Genomic DNA, 22,886 nt, shown 5'->3' with positions numbered 1-22,886 from the left:
GAGGGGCCGAGGCTTTTTATGCAGGAGGGAGAAGTGCCCAAGTGGGCAGCCTGCCCGGGCAGGACAGCAGAGAAGGAGGCCCCGGCGGCTGCCTAGCGGTGCTGGAGCAGGAGAGAGGCCAGGAAGGAGAGAGCCAGGGAGGGGGGTGGGTTGTCTGAGCCACGGAGTCATCCAGACGCCCGCTCTAGACTGCAAGTTTCTGGCTGGGGGACTCTGGGTAGGAGCCTTACTCTCTCTGAGCCAGAGTTTCCTCAGAGGGACTGCATCACCCTACAGGGAAACTGAAGTGTAGCAGATGCTAGATAGAGGGAGTGGGAAGGGTTCTCTCCCACCATTGCATTTGGAAGGACCCAGAAGATGATACAACAATCAGGGAAAGCTTGGGAACAAGCCCTATTTCACTGGAAACTGAGAAGACCTTGGAGGGCAGCTTACGTTCTCACGATGAGGGCAAAAGCCTAGGGTGGAGGGTGGAAGGGGACATGAATCTAGAACAGGGAAGCTCCTCCCCCCCCCCCACACACACACACAGGAGGGGATGCTGAGTGCACCTGCAGCCAGGGGGGCTGGGCTAGCTGGGAATCACTGCCACTGGGGAACACCTGCTCTGCAGGTGAGGACAGATCCCCATGGCTGAGCACGCTGGGACAGGTGTGGGAGCCGGAACGCGACCTCGGAGCCCCCGAAGCCCTGCAGGCCGGGCCCTGGGACATTCAGAACCAGTCCTCCATGCTCAAGTACCTCCCGGCATCCCAAGTTCCCAGCTCAGCCCTCAACAGAGTGTTGACCAACCAGAAGACTCAGGCTCCTGGACTGATCAGGAAGCCGATAAAACCAGGGCCGCGGGTCCAACCAAAGGATGGGAGCTTCACCGGCTTGAAGAGGGACTATGGGAGCTCACGGCTCACGCTTGCAAGATGCGTCCTGGGCCAGAGGTCCAGTAACCGAGGGTGAAGCAACTTCCTTGACAGGCTTCCTGATATCGAGGACTTTCCCAGCCCAGAGACACACCTTGTCCCAGGTCAGACAGAGTTAGAATTTTATTGAGCCGATGGTTGCTCCTCCTGTCACCATGTTCCTAGATGAAAATCTATGTAGATGAGGAGCTGGTGGAAATAAATTTAGATTCCCAGAGTGCCCTGCCCTGCCCCAGCGTCCCAGAGGGAAGAGCAGCTGGCAGGCTCCCTGGGAGTTGCCTCCTGCCCTCCTCCCTGCTCCCTCCTCCCCGCCCCACTGTGGCTCTGCCCCTGGAAGGCCCACAGGTGTCCCCCCAGGCCTCTCCCAGGGCCCGTGGGAATCACGAGATATTGCAGGTGGATGCGTTTCGTACCTGTTTGGAGGCCTATGGAATAGCTCCTGGTTGTCACTGGGGTGCGCTGAAGTGGGGGGCATCTCACTGTCTCTAACAGGAGTATTGGTTACACCAGGAAGCCTCCTCCGGGACCTTGTGGCGCCAGCCCCCTTGCTCAGGCCCTGGAGTCCCAGACCCTCCTTGGCTGACTAACTCCTCTCCCCTTGCCCTACCTTTGTCACGTCCCTGCCTTGTGGAATCTCGGTTCCAATATTCTAGGATTCAGGCACGTGGTTCCCTGCATCTGTCCCCCCGCCCCCCGGTCCTCCATGATTGAGAAGGTCAAGGCTTCTGAAGAGAAAGCCTTTGGGGCTTTGGGGCTTTGGGGGGACAATCCCAATTCCCGCCCAGAAGAAGAAGGATGGGCAAGATGACCTCTAATCCACCTTGCCCTATGTCTGTATCCAGAGCCAACCTCGATCCCCGAAGAACATCATAAGCAAATGCATGAACCCAGGGATAATCAAACCCACGCCCTGGACTGGGTCTGATGGTATAAGGAAGCTTGGATTCGTTTTATGATCCTTGGCCCCTGTGCCCTTGGCCTCTCCATGACTTGATCCTTCCCCTGGCATCTGATCTTAATTTTCCTAAATATAAAATAAAGAGTAAAATGCCTTGTTTCTCACGCTTCTTCACATGAAGTCTTAGGGCAGCAAAGAGATGAATGGCTGCCATGCACGTATTCCCACATATCCTTCCCCCCTCCCTCAACCTCCTGCCAGATAGTTAGCCAACCTCTGCTGGAAATGTGCCAACTCCTCACGCCTCTCCCGTCTCAGGATTAATAAAAAGTTGCTTCTTATACTGAGCCAAACCTGCTGCCGTTCCCACCTGCCCATCTGGGCCATTGGCTCAGATGGGTCAACCCCTCTTTGCCAGGGGAAGCTCTTCAAATCTTTGCAGTCCACAGTCACATCTCCCCCCCCCCCCCAAAGACTTGCAGGACCTTCCCCTGTACGCCTGCAGCCAGGTTTTGGATTACCCACGACCGCCGTCCCGGCCACCGTCCTCTGCCTGGACTTCTATTTAGTAACGTCCTTGGAGTGGTCAGATTACAGAAGAGCCGAAGTGGATTCAGCACACTGCTCTCCTCCTGGTCCCCCGCCCGTCCCCAGAGGCCACCAACCGCTGTCGGCTCATGTGCTGTCACTGTCGAACTAAGTCATGTTTATACCCACTGCTGTTTTCTCACTTCCCATCCCTGCCCTGTGCTTTCATTTTTTTTTCCTTCAAGTGTGACATAGCGTCTGTCTACGGCCTCCCTCCCTCCTGTCCAGCAGCCCCTCTGTCCACCTCCCCTTTGCCAGCCTAGTCCCCCACCAGTCTGCTGCCCAGGTGAGCGAGAAGACACTCCTCGGAAAGAAGGTAAGGGTTCGCGTGGGAACACGCTGTCTTATCAGTATGGGCTGCAGTCATATTTGAAGGAATCCCATATCCAGCTGCCATCTGTACTCCTTCAGGGAAGGAGAAAGTAGGTCACCTCTTTTATGTGACTCCTTTACGCAGACTCAGAAATATCACATAGACTAAGATGGTAGCGTCTCTTGCTCCATTCTTGAGTTTCCGCATCTATGCTTCCCCCCAGAGGCATGGATTCAAGATGCCCCGGCCCAGGACCCCCGCTGGGTGAATGGGCTCAGTCTCTGGTCTCCCCATTTCATTTCTCCCGGGAGGCTGTCCCCTCGCACTCACACACATTCACTCTCTCTTATCTTTGAGTCTCTGGCAGACTAGTCCCCCGTCTACACCCACTTCCACTCTGTTCCCCAGTCCTGTTCCACTTCCCAGCCCTCTAGGAGGGCCAAGCTTTGGGGCCAACCTTCCCTTCCCCGACCTTGGCACCCACTGCAGATCCCACTGCTCCTGCAGTGGAAGGTCTGCTTGTGTCCACAGGGCAGGCCTTGCTTTCATCCTCAGGCTAGAAGGTCCACAGGAGCACACGCTCTGGTTTGTCCTCCCTCTAAAAGTTCCCTTCCCCTATAATCTATCATTTGGGTTGTGAGCACCTTATGATTCAAAAAAACATGTTCATTCAACACGGTATTCCCAGGGCCGAGGCCACCGCCTGGCACACAGCAGGAGCTAACTGAATGTCTGCTGAACAAATGTGTAAACTGACCTCGGAATGGTCACCACTTTCAACACTAGTAAGATTATGTCTGCAAGGTCCTTTAAGATCAGGTGTCGCTTATGCATACAAATTAATAAAAATAATGAACTTTACTTCCCAGATGTGAATAATTTCAGAGACCTGCAGAAATTTAAGAGGAAATCACTTATCTGACCACACCGCAGTCTGAGATCACAGAAAATTTTATTGTAGAAACACCAGAAATGTCAAGCCTTTCAAGGTACAACCTTCAACCAGGAAATGATGAAGTCACAGCACTGTGGAGCCCATCCGATACCCCAAGAGAATCATGGACTTGGAGGTTGTGTTAGGATTTAGCAAGCAAGCGAAGGGGACTCTCCATCTTAGAAGCAAGGCCACCTTCCCCCTCTCAAGGCCTGCTCCTTGGCAGACGGCTTCCCCTTCCTGTCCCCTCCAGCACGTCTCCAGCGCCTTGTATGAGGCCCGAAACAAAGGGTCAGACTTGCAGGAAGTGCTCAGTCACTGAGAACACGAGGCAGAGGGAGTCAGGAAAGGGCACTAAGCTTCCTTACAAATAACAGGCAGCTTCCGGACTGGTCAGGATTGAGCCCTCCCGAGACCCACGCCTGATCCTCCAACACTTCAGGGCCCGATCGATACCTGGACACGACAGTGCCGGGCTGCACGAGCTCAGACACCTGGACAATTCTCAGGAGGGCCATTATGGAGCAGAGTCCAGGAAGGTCCAGGCTGCCAAAGAGTGGAGGAGGCACAGGAGACACCAGAACTCGATGGCTTGCCCGCTGACTCCTCTATTCACAGATAATTAGTCCTCCCGGTGGACAAGGCCGCTCACACTCTGAAATACTCTGCTAACCCAGAGGACAGTGCTTCTTAAGACAGAGAATCAGAATCACGACCATGACTCAGAGGTGTCTGACGAGGACAGCAAATCCATAGGATCCATTGGCAAGAAAGTGTGAGGCTAACAGACCAACAGCAGGAACGGGTCCACGGCACAGGGGCTCCTCTCGCCAAGCTACTGGGCCCAAGGCCTCACTGTTGGTTCCCTACGGGATGGATTGTTGTCCATAGGGCAGCCCAGGTGCAAGAAAGGGAGCCTGGGGGTGAGAAATCTGGTGTCCTTAACATTTACTCCCGGCCATCTGCTTTCTAGATACTCTACAGGCTTTTCTCTCCATCGCTAAACTGGGCCCCGGGGTGTCCCCAGGGGCAGGAGCGGGCCCAGAGGAGTGGTCTGGCTGTGACCCTGCGCCCTGGGAAGACAGAGCTGCTGGTGGGGGTTATGCACCTGCTCCCCCCCCCCCAGCTTGGACTGTGTGGGCAAAGCTGCGGACACCCAGGAGGGAAAGGGGAGGGGGGCTCAGGGAGGGCGCGGGGCGGGGACAGGAGGGGGTCCCTCTACTCCAGGATTCGCCTGTGGGAGGTGTTGGTGGAGGTCTGGACGATCTGCACGCGGGAGGAGCCGCCGTACTTGCTGCTGCCCCGGCCGCTCCCTCCGTAGCCCCCTCCGCCCGCGTAACCTCCTCCGCCGCCCCCGTGGGAGCCGCCGCCGCCGCCGGCTGCGTAACCTCCGCTGCCCCCGCGGGAGCCGCCGCCTGAACCGCCTCCGGAGCCGCCCCCGTAGCCTCCGGAGCCTCGGCCCCCGCCGCCGCCGCCGCCGCCGCCGCCACTGCCGCTGACGGTCGTCTGGCTGCTGTGCACAGCTGCGAGGAGAGGGCAGGTGTCTGGCTGCTGTGCACAGCTGAGGGAGAGGGCAGGTGTCTGGCTGCCGTGCACAGCTGCGGGGAGAGGGCGGGTGTCTGGCTGCCGTGCACAGCTGCGGGGAGAGGGCGGTGTCTGGCTGCCGTGCACAGCTGCGGGGAGAGGGCGGGTGTCTGGCTGCTGTGCACAGCTGGGGGAGAGGGCAGGTGTCTGACTGCTGTGCACAGCTGCGGGGAGAGGGCAGGTGTCTGGCTGCTGTGCACAGCTGGGGGAGAGGGCAGGTGTCTGGCTGCTGTGCACAGCTGCGGGGAGAGGGCGGGTGTCTGGCTGCCGTGCACAGCTGCGGGGAGAGGGCGGTGTCTGGCTGCCGTGCACAGCTGCGGGGAGAGGGCGGGTGTCTGGCTGCCGTGCACAGCTGCGGGGAGAGGGCGGTGTCTGGCTGCCGTGCACAGCTGCGGGGAGAGGGCGGGTGTCTGGCTGCCGTGCACAGCTGGGGGAGAGGGCAGGTGTCTGGCTGCTGTGCACAGCTGCGGGGAGAGGGCAGGTGTCTGGCTGCTGTGCACAGCTGGGGGAGAGGGCAGGTGTCTGGCTGCTGTGCACAGCTGCGGGGAGAGGGCAGGTGTCTGGCTGCCGTGCACAGCTGGGGGAGAGGGCAGGTGTCTGGCTGCCGTGCACAGCTGGGGGAGAGGGCAGGTGTCTGGCTGCTGTGCACAGCTGAGGGAGAGGGCAGGTGGTGTGGCTGCTGTGCACAGCTGCGGAGAGAGGGCAGGTGTCTGGCTGCCGTGCACAGCTGCGGGGAGAGGGCGGTGTCTGGCTGCCGTGCACAGCTGTGGGGAGAGGGCGGGTGTCTGGCTGCCTTGCACAGCTGGGGGAGAGGGCAGGTGTCTGGCTGCTGTGCACAGCTGGGAGAGAGGGCTGGTGTCTGGCTGCTGTGCACCGCTGGGGGGAGAGGGCAGCCCGAGCCTGGGTAGGAGAGCAAGGCCCCACCTGCGCCCCCTGCAATTGGCCTCGGTCCCGCTGCCTCCTGCATCCTTAGACCCCCTCCTCCCACCCCCCATCCCTCCCACCACCTCACCATCCCCGCAGCATCGTATCGGACTTGCAAAAAGACACTGTGGAGGAAAGGATTCCCATTTTCCAAGCAGTCTCCATAGGACAAAGCAATGTCAGGACCCGTTTTCATGATCCATAAACCCTTACGAGTTCTAAGCTGCTACTGATTCGCAGGTCTCATAAAAATTAAGATAAATAAGAGCTAAAATCATAATAATTGATTTCAGTGCATTTCTCTGGGCTTTTGTGGTCGGTTTGCTCACTGGGGGTCATCGTGCAGGCCTGGAACCTAAAATGCTGACTGCGGTCCCTCTGGCCAAGCCTCCCGGGCCCCGCCTCCGCCAGCCCCCCACAACCCAGGGTCTGGACCCTGCGACTTACAGATGCTCACGTGGCTCTGCAGCTCCCCTGACATCCTGTAAAACCAAAGCACACGCATCAGCCAGACCCGCAAAGGCAGAGGGAAGGCACTTAACAGCCTGGAGACGCGAGGAGCAGAGATACTCGCATGAAGTGAAAACTGCCTCCAACCTTTAGGGAAAGCTGGGGGCACAGGCCAAGCCGTCAGGGAGTGTGGGGCGACACGGGGTTTTAAGCACTTTTCCGAAGCCTTTTGGCACTGGCTGCCGTGGCTTAGGTTGGGGCACAGGGACATTCTCAGCCTGGGCCACCAATCGTCGCAGAAAAGGAAAATTGTTTTCTCTCCGAGTAGCCCCGCTGCTCCGGCTGCCGCCCGCGCTGGGCCCCGGAGCGCCCCCCACCTGCTCTCCTCGCCCTCCAGCAGCTTGCGGTAGGTGGCGATCTCCACGTCCAGCGACAGCTTGGCCCCCAGCAGCGCCTGGTAGTCGCGCAGCAGCCTGGCCAGCTCCTCCTTGGCCTGGTGCAGGGCGTCCTCCAGGTCCCCAAGCTTCTGCCGCGCATCCTGAAGGGCCTGCTCTCCTCTCTCCTCCGCGTCCGAGATGGCCACGTGCATCTGCTCAATCTGTGCGGAGACGGGCTTGAGGTCCGGGAGCCCCATCCCCCGGCCGTGGGGCGGCGTGTGGGCGCAGCCGGGGCGCCCTTCTCACCTGCTTCCTCACGCTGCTGATCTCTGCCTGCAGCCTCTGGATGGTGCGGTTGAGCTCCGTGATCTCCAACTTGCTGTTCTTCAGCTCGTCTCCGTGCCTGCCCGCTGACACCTGCAGCTCCTGGTACTGTGGTCGCAGGCAGCGTGGCCGTCAGCCCGCTGCTCTCCGCCAGGCCCTCGCGGGGACGGTTCCCAGGGGCTCCCCTGCCCCCACTGGGGCTGTGATACCTGAATACACCTCGCTCCCCTACCGAACCCGCCTCATCTGAGCTGCGACACCACACACACACACACACACACACACACACACACACACACACACGGTCCTGGTCAAGCCTCCCTCCTCTCACCAGCCTCTGGGCCAGACCCGCATCCCAGACAGACGCAGCTGCTCCTGGCCGCCCTTTGCGACCTGCCTGTTCTGTCACCTAAGCCTTACGCCTGGCCGTACCCACACCGGGACCCCTTCACTTTTGCCACCACACCACATCCCTTCCACCCTTTTCCAGGATGGTTTCCCTGGCAGCCAGGACCTCGTTTCCCCAGAGGCCCTCAGCATGCCCCGTGATTACTCCCATTCTCCTGTCTCTGTCATTTCTGTATGTACACGGGCCCGGCAGTAGGAGCCACGGGCAGGGCTCTGGAGGAAGCACGGGGCGGGGGGTGGGGGCTCAAGGGAAGCTCTGCCTTCTGATGCTTTCACTGTTGACCATCTGCCTCCCCGGTCGGAGGCGGAAATCCACGCACTCAGAAGGCCTGCCTGCAGGGCAGCGGGATGGAGGCCAGCCAGGAGTGGAGCTGAGAAAGCACGTCTCAAGGCTAGACGTTCCTGATGTAGGGACTGACCTTTGACCCTTAACTACAGTGATGCTAGATAGGTGATAGATGATTGATAGATAGATCTTCCAAAGTAAGAGAAAGATGATGGAAGTTCTGGGGGCCTGTGGTCTGGGGTACCGAGTCTAGGTGGAGGAGCAGCGGTGCTCACCTTAGTCTGGTACAGTGCCTCGGCCTCGTCCTTGCTCTTCTGTGCGATCAGCTCATACTGGGTTCTCACCGCATCAATGATGCTGTCCAGGTCCAGGAAGCGGTTATTGTCCATAGACAAGATGACATTGGTGTCGCTGATGTGGGTTTGCATCTGGGACAGTTCCTGTAAGGTGTGGACCACAGGGTGACTCCCTCCACTCTTCTCCTGGGGCCTCAGTTTCCCTCTACCGTCCCCTCAAGCCTCTCTGAGGAAGCCAGAAGCCTGGGCCAGATGCAAGTCTTGGGGAGGGTCCTTTGAATAGTTGTTGCACCCCAAGAAGTACCTTAACTAAAGGTAAAGGCCCCCAGACCCAGTCTCTGGGGAGAAGAAAGGAGCATGAATTCAGAGCCCCTGTAGGCACCACCTGCCCGTTATGCCTCCCCTGTGCCCTCTCTCCAGGCCTTACTTGGCTTGGCCGCCGTCTTGGGTTGGGCCCTCTGACAGGCAGACTTGCTCCTTGAGAAATACATGAGCTCTCAGGGCAAGGATAGGACTCTCCTTGTGCAGCCGCTCACTTACTCTCGAGCCTGAGCTCTACCACTGACTAGCTGAGTGACCGAGCTAGTGACTGAGTTTCTCAGCTCTCTCAACTCCAGAATGGAAACCAAGACGTGGCAAAGCTCCTAGCACAGCATCTGGCCCAGGGTGGACATGAACGACAGTGGGGCAGGGCCAGGGGTGTAGGAGCATATTATCCCTCACCACGGCAGGCCTCATCCTCCTTCTCTCTAGGATCCACACTGTCCTGTCCTAGAGGATTCCCCAATAGCCCCAGCCCTTCCCAGCACTGATGAAGAATTCTGGTCGGTTTTATCCCTGTATGTCCCGGGGATTAACCTCATTTCCAGGTAGAATCAAGGGCTGCTCCCTCTTCTCCTCCCTCAGGACTCTCTCTGCCTCCCACCTCGAGCACCCGCACCCAGGAATCCGAGCACCGGGGGTGGGGAGGCTGTCCCCAGTCCCACAGAGTTGAGATGACTGAGGAGCGGAGTCCCTAGTGGGTCATGCTGGGTTGCAGGCCTCCCCCTCCAGCCGCCCATACCCCTTGTGACCCGTGAGGAAAGAAATGTTTCTCGCGAGGACTGAACTCACCGTCTCAAATAAATATTTCAGGAAATTGATCTCCCCGAACAGAACATTCACCTTGGACTCCAGGTCTACCTTGCTCATGTAAGCAGCATCCACGTCCTGAACAGCAAGCAGAAACAGTCTGATTTACTGCCTAGGCATCGCCTGCCACCAGCTCACTGGGAGACCTGGGCAAGTGGCAAAGCCTCTCTGGGTTTATTTCCTCATCTCACTCAAGTGAGGGACCTGCAAAAACCCTGGCTTTCCTGGCCAGAAGGAAATGTGACACCAAGCCCCTCAACCCAATCAGTGACACACAGCACCCCGCGTCCCTCCTCGGGCCCCCAAGGCTGCACGTAATTGACACTCAAAAGGCATCAGTTGATTGAACTTCATATTCGGGACTGTGGAGAGAGAAGCACACAAGGAAGCCTCAAGATTCAACGTCGCTTTCAGCCTTAACCCCTCCAGGGCAAGGGCCCAGCATTCGGGCCACACCCTCCACAAGCTGCTGCCAGCGGCCACCTGTCCACCCTTGGTCACACAGCATCCCCCAGGAGTTGCTCACTCTGCTCAGCCCCTGGGCCCCACAGTCCCCCTGGGACCACCCCCACCCTTCACCTTCTTCAGGACGACAAAGTCATTTTCAGTGTTGGCCCTCCGGTTGATTTCTTCCTCGTACCTGTGGGGGGAAGTAAGAAGCACAGGTGGGCTGCAGAGGCTGACCTTGGCTCCTTGGGATTTCTCCCCACAGCAGGAGGCTTGGAATGTCCCCGACTTTGGCTCTCCCCTGCCAGGGCCTGCCACTCCCACAAACCAGCCACTGGAGCCAGCTGCTGGCCTCCCAGGTCAATAGAGGTACAACAACCCAACGTGGAAAATGCAGAGCCACATCGGACACTCCCAAAAGGTCCATTTCTCTTTTGATGTTTTACCTTTGTAAATTCGTTGCACTCATTTTTAACAATTGAGAATATAAATAGCCACTTATACTAAATTGTTGGTTTGTTTGTTTTTAATTTAAGAGAGAGAAAATGAGCAGGAGCAGGGGGAAAGGCAGAGGGAGAAGCAGGCTCCCCATTGGGCAGGGAGCCCGACGCAGGGCTCCATCCCAGGACCTGGGATCCTGACCTGAGCCGAAGGCAGATGCTTAACCAACTAAGCCACCCGGGTGCCCCTACTAAATTGCTTTATTTTTTTTTAAGATTGTATTTATTTATTTCTGAGAGACACACAGAGAGAGGTGGAGACACAGGCAGAGGGAGGAGCAGGCTCCCTGTGGGGAGCCCGATGTGGGACTCGATCCCAGGACCCCGGGATCACGCCCTGAGCCGGAGGCTGACACTCAACCTCTGAGCCAGCCAGGCATCCGCCTAAATTGCTTTAGAGAAGAAAAAGGTCACCTACAATTTCGCCCTCCAACACCTTCTGGTGATTGAAAGAATTTCATCTTTCCCTTTCTCGAGTCACACACTCTTGACTCTCTGGCGCGACAGAGTGATGGCAAGAGTAGCGCCCTGTACCCCTAGCCGGTGGAGGGAGAAGCCGCTCAGCTGCCGGCACGGTTCAGGAGCAGCCGATCTGGAATTAGACGAGTCTTGCCATCCCCACCCCTACGATGAACAACAGCTAGTGCTTAGTATTTGCAGGCACAGGCTGGAAACTCATTAAGCGGGATGTCATCTAAACAAGCGGTTCTCAAAGTGCGGTCCCCTGGCCACCGGCATCAGCATCCCGCGGAAGCCTACCAGAATGCAAACACTCTAGTCCGATTCTAGGCCTGCCCAACTAGCCTGCTGCACCCCGAAGTCTCAAAGCCCGGATCTGCCAGTCAAGCAACCCAACAGGGAGGGAGGGTGCCTGCCATCCCCACTCTACTAAGGTGAAAACTAAAGGCTTAGAAAGACGGGCTTGCAAGCGGCTAGAAAGTGGCAAAACCCTCTGGAACTTGGCTCCTCTGGCTCCAGCATCGTGAGGACAGTCTGCCCTTCTCCACCTACTATAGTTGACAGCTGACTGGCCCCACCATCCTAGCAGAGCTGCCACATGCAAGACGGTGCCCCCCGCAGTTGCACCGGGGGACCCTGGGCACCCCTCCCAGTGAACACTGGAGCAGAACGTCTTCCCCTCAAGCGTTTCCCTGCCGTGCTTCTCCCCGACCCCTTTGCCCTGCCCGGGGCCTCACTTGCTCTTGTAGTCCTCCACGACATCCTGCATGTTCTTGATGTCTGTGTTCTGGCGCATTTGCTCGGCGTTGAGAAAATCCACCTGCCTCCGCAGCTCACTGATGTAGTTCTCCAAGACGGGCTCCAGGTTATTGGTCCGAGTAGAGGTGTTTACTTGTTGCAGCAGCTCCCACTTTGTTTGCAGCACCTGGTTCTGCTGCTCCAGGAATCGCACCTACGAGCAAGAGACTTCCAAGTTCGCCCCCGGCTGTGGATCCCAGAAGCACCCCCATGGGTAGGAAGATGGGCAACCACACAGCGTATCTGGGCCCAGAGAATCGAGGTGGCCCCTCTGGGGATCAGAGAGCTTCCCTTTCTGTGGGACCAGGACACACAGAACACGATGTGGTTTCTGATGGTTGACCAAGGGCTGTAAGGTCAACTTGCCTAAAATCACCCCTAATTTACTAAGCTAACTCTGGATTTGAAGGCAAACCACCTCCAGTGAGGTGCCCTCTCTCCTTCATTTACAGCCACATACACCACAGAGCTGTCTCTCCCACACTCAGCTTATCCGTGCCAACGTGAGGCAATGGCGATGCAGAGCATCTGAAACACTCACACATCCAAGGCTTATTTCTCTTTGTGGCTGAAATGCTTTATGTGATGGAGGAGAGGAGAAAATAAGAGGGAAGAAGGTATTTGACTTAGAATATTAAACTGATTTCAGAGCAAACCAGCCTGGGTGGCCCCGTCCTGCGGGCGCCACCACCTCCGCTGCCTGCCAGTGTGTGTTTCAGGAAGGTCCCCCCCCCCCCCGCCTCACTTAAATGCTGACTCAGCATTTTAAAAATAAATGTTCCCACTTTTTATTATTTTTTAAGATTTTATTTATTCATTTGAGAGACAGAGAGGATGGGGGTGCAAAGGGAGAGGAGATTTTATTTATTTATTAAAGAGAGAGAGCACAGGTAGGCAGAGCAGCAAGCAGAGGGAGCGGGAGAAGCAGACTCCCTGCTGAGCTAGGACCCCGAAGTGGGGCTCAATCCTAGGACCCTGAGATCATGACCTGAGCCGAAGTCAGATGCTTAACCAACTGAGCCACCCCGGTGCCCCTGTTCCCAGTTCTTAAAAATGTTATATGATGCCTGCCCATGCCCCCAAAGAAAGGACTTCGGGGATGTCCAGTGTTTGGGAAATACTCACGTTGCTATTCCCTTCATTAACATTCAATGACACAGAAAATGGAGGGAGGACATCATCCTATAGCCTCACTCTCTCTTCTCCTGAAACTGGGCACAAAGGTCAGGAACAGGGTCCAGAGAGCTGGCTGGCTGGCTGTGCAGACCAAGTGCATGATCATGATCAACCGTTACCTTCCCTCTGCAGGTTGCCCTCGGATGGAGCCTCCCTTCCCATGCCTTAGGTGAAGATAAAGGAGGCCTCTATGCTTTGCTCAGGTGCAGACACACACACACACACACACACACACACTCCAGGATCCTCCTGGGACTTGTGTATGGGGACAAACCCAATACTTTGTGCAGTCCGAACAGACCTGAAGACATTCCCCTACAATGTGGCACCAAGGAGGCTGCCCCAAACCCGTGGCCCTAGGACTGCCCTGCCAAGGGGCCAGCCCTTATTAACCTCCTTGGGATTCTGACTCTAGGCTGGGAGATGCGCCCGGTGAACACTATTCCCCATGGCTCATTTTTCGTTCACTTCATCAAAGCAAGAGCTAAGGCCGGCAGCCCTCACAGGTTATCTCAGCTTGGAACACTCCCGTGGGAAACCCTTCCGCCTGGCTGAGTTTTGCTCTGGCGACACTGCCAGAAGGTGGACACATCAAATGGACACGGGGTCTCAGCTCTGTGCTCACTGCTGTGGGAACTGAAGGAAAAAGATCTCATGGGCCCACGAGGAATTGCCACGTCGAACAATGAGGGGCAGGTTAACCAGAGCACCTGTCCCCCCACGCACACGGCACCTCAGAGCACGTCGGCAAAAGAAACCTTGGTTCTTGTCAGGCCACCCAAACTGCAAAGGCAGAGACTGGCTGCAGGGAGTGCCAGGGAAATTCAATGGGATTTAATCTCTAGAAAAATCACTGAAAGCTGTTTGTGATTTTTTTTCCTGGGCCCCCAAACACTCCTGGGCTGTGTCCCATCAGCACAGATGAAACTTAGCATCATGCTGAGCTCACCTTACTGGGAAAAGCACACCCTTCCTCGGCCCCTCTCTCTCTTGCTCATGACCCTTCAACCCCCAGGACCTCCTGCTCCTCCAGCAGCCCAGATCTTCCCAACTTTTTTGCCTGGCTAAGCCCTATTTCCCTTTTCCATCTCAACTAAAGTGGCACCATCTCCCTGGTATCTTGCCTTCATAGCCCGAGGTCCTTGCCCTGGAGCATCTAGTGTGATTTGTTGTCACTTGGTGCTGTTTGAGCACATCCGTCCGCTCCTGGGGGGAGCCTCAAGAAGGCAGAGCCATGTCGGCTTCATTCTCCTGTGGACACAAGGTGCTCAGACCCATGGACACACAGTGCCCAGCATAGAGAAGGCAGTTCATAAGTATCGTGGACTAACGCGAAGGAATTTGGAATTGCCTCGGAGTGTAGACAGCTATCTCTCTGAATACAATGGAAACTCCTGGAAAGCAGGGATTTTGTCTGTGTTGTTCATAATTGAATCCCCAACACCTAGAATGGTCCCTGCACATGATAATTACTCAGTTAATACATGGTGAACAACAAATTGAGGTATCGGGCTTGGACACTTAGTAGAAATGGATGCAAAGGACTTTGTAGAACCAAAGACAAGGAAAAGGGACCTCAGGAAGGAAAGGGATGGGGTCTATCTCTTCCCATGGGGACACCTTCCTGGCTTTGTCAGCTGAGCTTGAATGCCCTGTGCCGGGGGGTGAGTGGCCTGGATACTCTACACTCGGAGACATGTAAAATATATAGTGTGTGTCAAATGGCCTTAAGGACAATGGAGAGAAGTAATACAGGGTTGGTGGATATGGATGTTGATGTGGGGGTGCTAGTTCAAAAAGGAAGATCAGAGAAGGCCTCATAAGATAGCGGCATCAGAGAAGATCTGAAGGAGATGAGGGAGCAAGCCAGACCATTCTTGGGAAGGAGGAATTCAAAGCAGAGGGATTGGCAAGAGCAAAGGCCCTAAGGCAGGCATGGGGTGCTGGAGGACGCAAGGATGCAATAGTGTGCTGATAAGCAAGAGAGAAACAGGACAGGAGGCCCCGGGGGGAGTGTAGGGTCACTGCAGACAGACTGTACCCTAGGGAGCTAAACCCCAGCTCTGTCTGTTCACTAAACCTTGCAGCTTGAGAGCTATTCCACCCAGTGGTGGCAATGTTGCCTAATTCTCACAAATGCAAGCCAGGGGTGAGCAGCAGCTGTGGGGCAGAGGCCAAATCACACAGGGCCTTTTAGAATCTTGGCTTTTATTCCAAATGAGATGAGCAGCCAATGGAAGATTCAAACAGAGAAGTGATGTGATGTTTTTTAAGGATGGCTCTCGTGTGGTTCTGAGAATGGACTATATGGGGTTGAGGGTGAAAGCAGAAAACCAGATCAGAAACTAGAGTCAGAATCCACTGCAGTAGAAGCCTTCTCCCTTCCAGCCAGGCCAGAGTCCTCCTGGATGAGGGCTTTTTCCTCATGGTCATGACAAGCCATCCTCTTGGGGAGGGACAGGTTGCCACAGTCTCCTGCAGCTTGGCCTCTGCCCACAGGCCATGCCATTAGATGCAACAAATGTCTGATATTAATGGCAGAACCACAATCAAGTGAGTCCCGGGAGATTGGCTGTCAATAGCCCTTGGCCATTTCACTGACCTCAAGCCCTCCTGTCTCTCAGCTCCTCCTTAAGCTAAGTCTTGGCCTCCAGTGGAGTCTCTTTCACCTGCCACCCCCTTGCTCCAGTGAAGCCCTCCCAGCCCCTGCCAATGCCTGAGGTATGATGATGTTCAGCCAAATTTCCCATCCAAGGTGATCAGAAGTAGCCAGAAGCACTTTGCTCTATTGAACTCCTGTTTGGCTCTCTTTTGGCCTCAACACTCTTATCCCTCCTCCTCCGGCTCACACACTCTGTCCTCTCTGTATACCTCAGAGACTGGGTATACAGCCCGGTGGTGGGTTCCAGCCCTGATTGATCTGCTGTTAGACCACAGGTCAAGATCTGGCCTCAACACTGAATTCCTGTGGGTCTGAAGGATGGTCACTTAGTATCCAAGGGCCTTTATGCCCCAGGGTGCTTCCTACTACATCCCTAAGAGCAAAGAACTTCCTGGGAAGCCTACAGGGGCTACTGTGCCTCCACCTCTGGACGAAAGGAAATGCTGGAGGAAGGTCTTTACCATAGTTCTTTACCATCTAGAAGCCTCTGCTTGCTGATTTGGCTCTGGACTGGCTCTAATCTGAGGTTTAATTAGGGAACTAGGGAGAGCGGCTACAATGTCCCCATCTGGTCCATTCTTGGCCTTGAATGAACTAAAACAAGGAACTCTAATAGAATCCTACTGAGTATGCAATTCACTTTAGCCCTCAGTGATACGCTCAGGGCATTCGCCTAGGCTGTGCCGTGGCTCCTTGAGGACAGGACTTGTGTTCTAGTCACCCTGTCATACCTGGCACTCTATCTGACATATAGTAGATGCTTATTAAATGTTTGTCGGATGGATGGATGGATGGATGGATGGATGGATGGATGGATGGATGAGTGGGTAGATGGGTGGATGCATAAGTGGGTAGATGGGTGGATGGACGAATGGGTAGATGGATGGATGGATGGATGAGTGGGTAGATGAAAAGTGAATAATGATAAATGAAAATGAAGTCACTACACCATGTATTTTTTTTTCTGTGGGGTATTTTCACATTTCTTACCTGGTTTCCTGCCAAAAGGAAAAGATAAAAATAAATCCCCTCAATAAGTCAAACTGAAGCCTAATGAGATGAATGCTTTCTCAAGGCCCCAGAACACATACTTGTGGAGGTGATTGTCAGCCCCAGACTGAGACAGCACCAGGTGGTAAGAGGTGGCAAAGCACAAGGCCCTCTCGGGTATTTGATCGGGGGCCAGAGACCCACCTGCCTTGAGGTACTCACCTTGTCAATGAAGGAGGCAAACTTGTTGTTGAGGACCATGATCTGCTCCCGCTCCTGTGTCTTGACTCTCTGAATTTCAGGGTCCACCTCCAGGTGAAGTGGCTCTAGGAGGCTCTGGTTAATAGTCACCTCTTGGATGCCCCCTGGGGGACAGGAAGGACCAAAGCCCCCAAGCCCAAAACTGCTACCCCCAAAACCACCTCCTCCAAAGCCACCTCCTCCATAGCCACCGCCTCCAAAGCCACCGCCCCCAAAACTTCTGCCCCCGCCTCCAAATTTCCCTCCTGCTCCCCCACCCTGGCAGAAACCACTAGCACTTCTCCCCACTAAGCTAATGGAGATGCTTTTATTGCCTCCCAGGTTGTAGAGGCTCCTAGAACCAAACCCCCTGGCGTGGCTCCCATACCCACCACCACCACCACCACCACCACCACCACCACCACCACCACACCTGCCCCGGACCTGACACACAGACCCCACAGCCCGACTCCCACCACCAGAGCCTGCAGAGGAGCCAGTGCTGTAAAACCGCCTGCTCCTAGAGCTAAATGCTGACCGAGAGCTAAATTGGCGGCTCATGGTTGCTAGAGCATCCAGAGAAGTAGCCAAAAGAAAAGTCCCAGCTGGAAGGAGGCAGAGACCCAGGAGGGAAAGAGCTAGGACTCCTTTGACAAGAGATCTGGCTCAGTCCCTATATATACATGTGCTGGCTGGGCTGGGCACTTTCCGAATCCTGGGAGGGGAATATTTATGTTTAGTTGGCCTGCCAGCAGCATCTGTTTAAAGCCTCACACCTATGAGTTGCAGAAATTGTACTGTAGATAAACTTCCCCAACTTGATCATTTATCATTCATCTCTTGCCGCTTAGAGATCAGAGTGCAGTGATCTCTCAGGACCGAGCTGCTGGAAACTCCTATACAGTTTCCCCCAAATCATTAGCTGATATAGCTGATACCTTCCTAAGAAACTCCACCATTGAGATGTTTGTCTAGGGGTGTGACCAGGAGATCTGGGGCGACGCTAGGAGTTGTCTAGCTGCCTTGTGCTCACAGCTGGGACACAGGTGGAGACATCTACTGCCATAGAATTACCCTGGTCGGATGAAAGTTTTGTTCTGGGCTCCCCTCCCCCTGCTTCTTCGCCCTGTTACTATTTATCACCACTATGCACACCCCAACTTTTAATCACATGAAAATATGATATTGTGGTCATTGAGTGCAAGTGAAAGCTGGGGGACTCAGCCCAAAACTGTTCACATTTTGCTGGGTGCATCTTGTGCTGTTCTATGTGCCTCAGGCTCCTCCTCTACAAAGCAGATGAGGACCTGTGTCACTGAAGAGCTGTGGTTTCAGATGCATTGGGCTTCCACCGGGACTGAACATGGTCTTCTAGACCAAAAGGCAAACTATCGTAAAATCTTTTTTTTTTAATTTCCAATGTATTTTAGACCAATGTTTTTGTAAAATAAAAATTTTTTTTAAGATTTTGCTTATTTATTCATGAGAGAAACAGAGAGAGAGAGAGAGAGGGGCAGAGACACAGGCAGAGGGAGAAGCAGGCTCCATGCAGGGAGCCTGACGTGGGGCTCGATCCTGGGTCTCCAGGATCAGGGCCCTGGGCTGAAGGCGGCGCTAAACCGCTGAGCCACCCGGGATGCCTGTAAAATAAAAGTTTTTAAATTTTTCCTTAAAAGGAGATTTTTTTAAAGATATACAATACACAAGCCTCAATTTTTATTTTTTGATTCAATAGATATAAAATTGTTCTCTTGTTAAAAGGGAAAAAAATTAATTACGTTTCCAAATGGTTATTCTCAAATTCTGTATTTATCTCTTCTCAAACCTGTAACAAAGTGCCCATGGACCAGCACAGGTGTATGGACCCACATTCTGGAAAGCACCGCCAGCAAGCATGGAATGAAGCTCATTCGATGCACATCAGCATCAGCCAACAAAAATGTGTTTCCCTCTGGACTCAAACAGATTGTGGCTTTCACCCAAAACTTAATAATAATAATAATTAATATTATATAATAATAATTATCATTATTATTATTTTAAAATGTGGGGGAAATAGCCTTAAATGTCCAGACTTAGAAAAATGGTAAATGCACCATTTGCTTCAACATGGATGGTACTGGAGGGTATTATGCTGAGTGAAGTAAGTCAATCGGAGAAGGACAAACATTATATGGTTTCATTCATTTGGGGAATATAAAAAATAGTGAAAGGGAATAAAGGGGAAAAGAGAAAAAATAAGTGGAACTATCAGAAAGGGAGACAGAACATGAAAGACTCCTAACTCTGGGAAACGAACTAGGGGTGATGGAAGGGGAGGTGGGCGGGGGGTGGGGGTGACTGGGTGACGGGCACTGAGGGGGGCACTTGAGGGGATGAGCACTGGGTGTTATTCTATATGTTGACAAATTGAACACCAATAAAATATTAATTTATTAAAAAAAAAAAGAAAAATGGTAAATGCTTGCCTGCCCAGATTCAGTTATTTAAAATTATCTTCAAGGAGAAGATAAAGCATTGGTGAAGGCACTTACGATACAACATTAAATGAAGAAAGCTAAATACACGGGTGTCTGGCCTATGAACTCACGAAAATTAAAAATGCACAGAAGGGAGGCTTAAAAAAGTAGCAAAAAACTGCATCAACTTATTAAGGATTACAGGAGGGGGTTTTTCCCTAGTATTTTAAATGTCCTTGTCCTTTGTATTTATGCAATAAGTAAATATTTTTGCAAAAGTTGGAGCTGAAACCACAGCTACCAACAACCGCAGAGGTGGGCAAGGCAGGTGGTGGGAAAGAACAAGAGAGGTGTCGGGGAGCCTCAGTGAGGAGAAGGCCCCGTAGGCTGGGAGGGGCTCTGTGGGCAGCTTCGGGCCTCCACACCTTACCTGCTCGGCAACTGTTTCAGTGACCGTCTCCAGGAGACCTTATGAGACAGAGAGTGAGCCTGGAATTCAGTCACAGAAACTGGTTTCAGCTTCCAGCCCTGCTTCTACTAGCCTGTGACCTTAGGCAACTCTCTAACTCCAGAGCCTCAGGTCCTTAAAGGAATCAGAGCGATTCTTTCTCAAGGAAACTTCTCGATGCTATAAGGCATGTGAAAAAGCACAGAACACTGTAATACACTAAACAAGCATAGACGTAGTTACTCTCGGATCCTGGTAAAATGACCACGGGTTCCACTTTGCCTGGACTTTTAGTGCATGAACCAGGTTAGTCCCAGGTAAGTAAGGACAGTTGCCACCCTAGTTCTGGCATCTCAGAATTAGGTCTACACAGCCCTAGTCCTGACCTAACCCCCACCCCGCCCCCATGGGGGCTCTCGGTAGGAGAGGGAAGCCAAGGCTCAGCCCCTGGCCATGGGAGACACAAGGAGAAGACCAGGGGAGTCAGAGGAAGGAAAGGAGAGTGGAACTAGGGATTGGGGATGGGTCCATGTAAGAGGGGTACCCGAAGGCAAGGATTCTGGGTCAGGTAGAGGCAGATAGAAGATGTAGAGAGAACAGAGGGGATATGAAGAAGGGATGGTAGGTCCCAGGCAGGAAGGAGCAGGGGTGTGGGGAAAAGATCCTTGGGTTCAGCTTTGAATCCTGGCTCCACCCTTCCCGGCCCCATGACTTGGACAAATTCTTAACTCCCTGAACTTGTCTGTAAATAATAATAATAAGAAGAAGAAGAAGAAGAAGAAGAAGAAGAAGAAGAAGAAGAATGCCAGATTCACAGGGTGATTATAATAAGCAGCTAAGATCAAACATAGAAGAGCATGTTGGAAATTCCAAAGAGTCATGCAGGGAGGGTTCGTCATGCAGCCCTCCCTGAACACCCCAGAGCCTGTGAGCCCTCCCCTCTCTCACCCGCAACAGTGCTCTCTTGCACCGCTCACTTTCAACCCCTGTCGTGAAGATTGCACATAATTAACCCTTTCACATGCTTCTCTCCCACCAACTAAATAAATAGGAAGCTCGGGATCCCTGGGTGGCGCAGCGGTTTGGCGCCTGCCTTTGGCCCAGGGCGCGATCCTGGAGACCCGGGATCGAATCCCACGTCGGGCTCCCGGTGCATGGAGCCTGCTTCTCCCTCTGCCTGTGTCTCTGCCTCTCTCTCTCTCTCTGTGGCTATCATAAATAAATAAAAATTTAAAAAAAATAAATAAATAAATAAATAAATAGGAAGCTCACCAGGGTTTATATTTACCCTTGTGCTGAATATGGGGAATTATTAAATTACAACAAATTGCTATCCCTAAAGGACACCCCTCAACCAGTTGGTTGGATGACAAAGAGCAGTGGTGGCTGAACTTGCTACACGTTGGGGTTCCCCTGCAGAGCTTCAACCACCACTGTTGCCTGTGCCTCCCCCAGGTCCCCTCACCCTAGACCGGGATTTCACCAGTCTGGAGTGTAGTCTGGGCTCTGGAATTTTTTCAAGGTCCCAGAGGGTTTTAATGAGCAGTTTGGGGATCACTGGCTTGGAGGAAGCAGTAGAACCAATGAAATGGCCTCTTGAGAGTCTATTCAGAACCAAAGAATAATACTGACCATCATCCTAATGGTTAACTGCTAATGGGGCGCTTTCAGCGGGCCGCGCTGCTAGGTCTAAAACGTGCAGAGTCTCAACCCAAAAGTCAGCCTTATGAGGAAGTCCTTCTTATAATAACCCACATTTTACAGGTGGGGTAAAGGAGACTTGGAGAGATCGAGTAACTTGCTCAAGAACACGCAGATGAAAGTGCTGGCATGGAGATTTGGACGGCAAGCACCCCCACTCCAGAACCCCCGTGTATTGCAGAAGAGGTGGGGTCTCTGGTGGAAGAGGTGCCCTGTCGTCCCCTCCACGCTCTGCCCACCTGCCCCCAGCGCTCTCCTTAAAGGAGGGGCAAGGCAGTTGAGGGCTTCACCTTGCCCTGTTTGACTCCCAGGTACTGAAACCCAGGGCTGCCAAGAGGGTGAGGCCCAGGGCACTTATCAGCCACCCGATCACAGTCTCGGGCAGCAGCGGGAGGCAGGGTCCAGGAGGATCTGCTGGTGTGACTGGCAGGAGCAGCCCCTGCAGATCTGCTCCCCGTCTCAGCCTGCAGCTCCCAGGCCTGGAGGCGGGTATCAGCAACAGCACAGAAGTACAGCAGGGGTGTGGGGACCGAGAAAGGGAGGCACCAGCCCTGCCAGGAAGGAGTGCAGGTACCCAGGCCCTTAATCTCCCTAAAATGGGATTTGGAACCCCCTGGACAGCACAGGAAGGCAATGACGGGACAGGGAGCAAAGGCAGGCGCGCAGTGTCCTGGGACTGGATGGAAGCTCCTGGCCTTGGCCTCCGCGTCCTCAGATCACTCTTCCCCCTACATGGGAATGTCAGACCCGGATGGGCGACAGAGGCCGCCAGCCAGAGCCTTCATTTTACAAGAAGGAAATGGCTGCAAAGACAGCAAGGACTTAGTCAAGGTTACAGGGGAAATTGGGGGTGCAGAGAACCAGAGTTTGGGAACCCTCCCTCCCAATCCAAGAAGAACATGAGCCTTTGAAGAATTCCCACAGCCTCCGTGCTCCTGCAGCCTGGGGACAGGGACATAGGGGAGCCCCACCTCACCTCCAAAATCTAGCAGGCCCTGCTTGCAGGGGTGAGAGGTTGGGGCTGGGCATACAGGGCCCGCTCCGAATCCCGGCTCCCCCACTTAATCTCTCTGTGCCTCAGTTTCCTTATTTGTAAAGAAGAGATAATAGCACTGCCCACCTCTGTAGAGATTAAATGAGTTCATTTGTAAAAAAAAAAAAACTGCTAGAGGGACGCCTGGGGGGCTCAGCGGTTGAGCATCTGCGTGATCCCCGAGTCCCTGGGGACTCCCGATTTCTGGGTTACGGTTGGCATCTGGGGCAACATCTAAGCCTTCGAGCTTCTCCTCAGGCCCCAGGTCAGCCAGGACCCCCACCTCCGCTATCCCTTTGACTAGAATCCCAGGGCCCCCCTGGAAACTCAGGATCAAGCAGTGTCTCTTTCCCTCGTAAAACCTAACAGGTGCTCCGGGCCCACAAGCCCTCGCGAGGTCTCAGAGCAGCCCTGCACGTTCTCATGGCCAAGGCCCAGAGATAATATTGTTCCAGGCACATGAAGCTCTTGCTCTTCCATCCAGCACGTTGGAAGTCATGACTATTTGCACAGCCATTCCTGAAGCTGGCAACTCTCTTGTCT

The 22,886-nt window shown here is 54.1% G+C and overlaps 1 protein-coding gene across 2 annotated transcripts; it reads right to left on the bottom strand.

The window, feature by feature from the left end:
- Positions 1 to 3,651: 3,651 nt before the first annotated feature.
- KRT77 (keratin 77) lies at positions 3,652 to 17,377 on the bottom strand. 2 transcript variants are annotated; one of them, XM_077869944.1, is made up of 10 exons: positions 16,685 to 17,376; positions 11,574 to 11,788; positions 10,010 to 10,070; positions 9,413 to 9,508; positions 8,279 to 8,443; positions 7,292 to 7,417; positions 6,986 to 7,206; positions 6,606 to 6,640; positions 5,039 to 5,173; positions 3,652 to 4,993 (listed from the first exon to the last, which is right to left on the bottom strand). In XM_077869944.1, the coding sequence occupies exons 1-10, from the start codon at positions 17,261 to 17,263 to the stop codon at positions 4,869 to 4,871; spliced, it is 1,758 nt and encodes a 585-aa protein (XP_077726070.1). In that variant the 5' UTR covers positions 17,264 to 17,376; the 3' UTR covers positions 3,652 to 4,868. The 2 variants fall into 2 exon arrangements, with proteins under 2 accessions (XP_077726070.1, XP_077726069.1); XM_077869943.1 differs by having other exon boundaries at positions 3,652 to 5,173; positions 16,685 to 17,377.
- Positions 17,378 to 22,886: the final 5,509 nt, after the last annotated feature.

Source organism: Canis aureus, chromosome 25, assembly GCF_053574225.1.
Source record: "Canis aureus isolate CA01 chromosome 25, VMU_Caureus_v.1.0, whole genome shotgun sequence".
NCBI classification, from domain to species: Eukaryota; Metazoa; Chordata; class Mammalia; order Carnivora; family Canidae; genus Canis; species Canis aureus.
Note: the sequence above shows the minus strand (reverse complement) of the source record. Positions and strands in the feature narration are given on the sequence as shown.

Excerpts from the sequence above, each read along its gene's own strand:
- KRT77 (XM_077869943.1), bottom strand. The coding sequence starts at position 17,263 with ATGAGCCGCCAATTTAGCTCTCGGTCAGCATTTAGCTCTAGGAGCAGG. Across the intron at positions 10,071-11,573 it reads GTGGAGGACTACAAGAGCAA|GTACGAGGAAGAAATCAACC; the intron begins GTGAGGCCCCGG and ends TTCCCCCCACAG. Across the intron at positions 8,444-9,412 it reads TGAAATATTTATTTGAGACG|GAACTGTCCCAGATGCAAAC; the intron begins GTGAGTTCAGTC and ends CACACCTTACAG.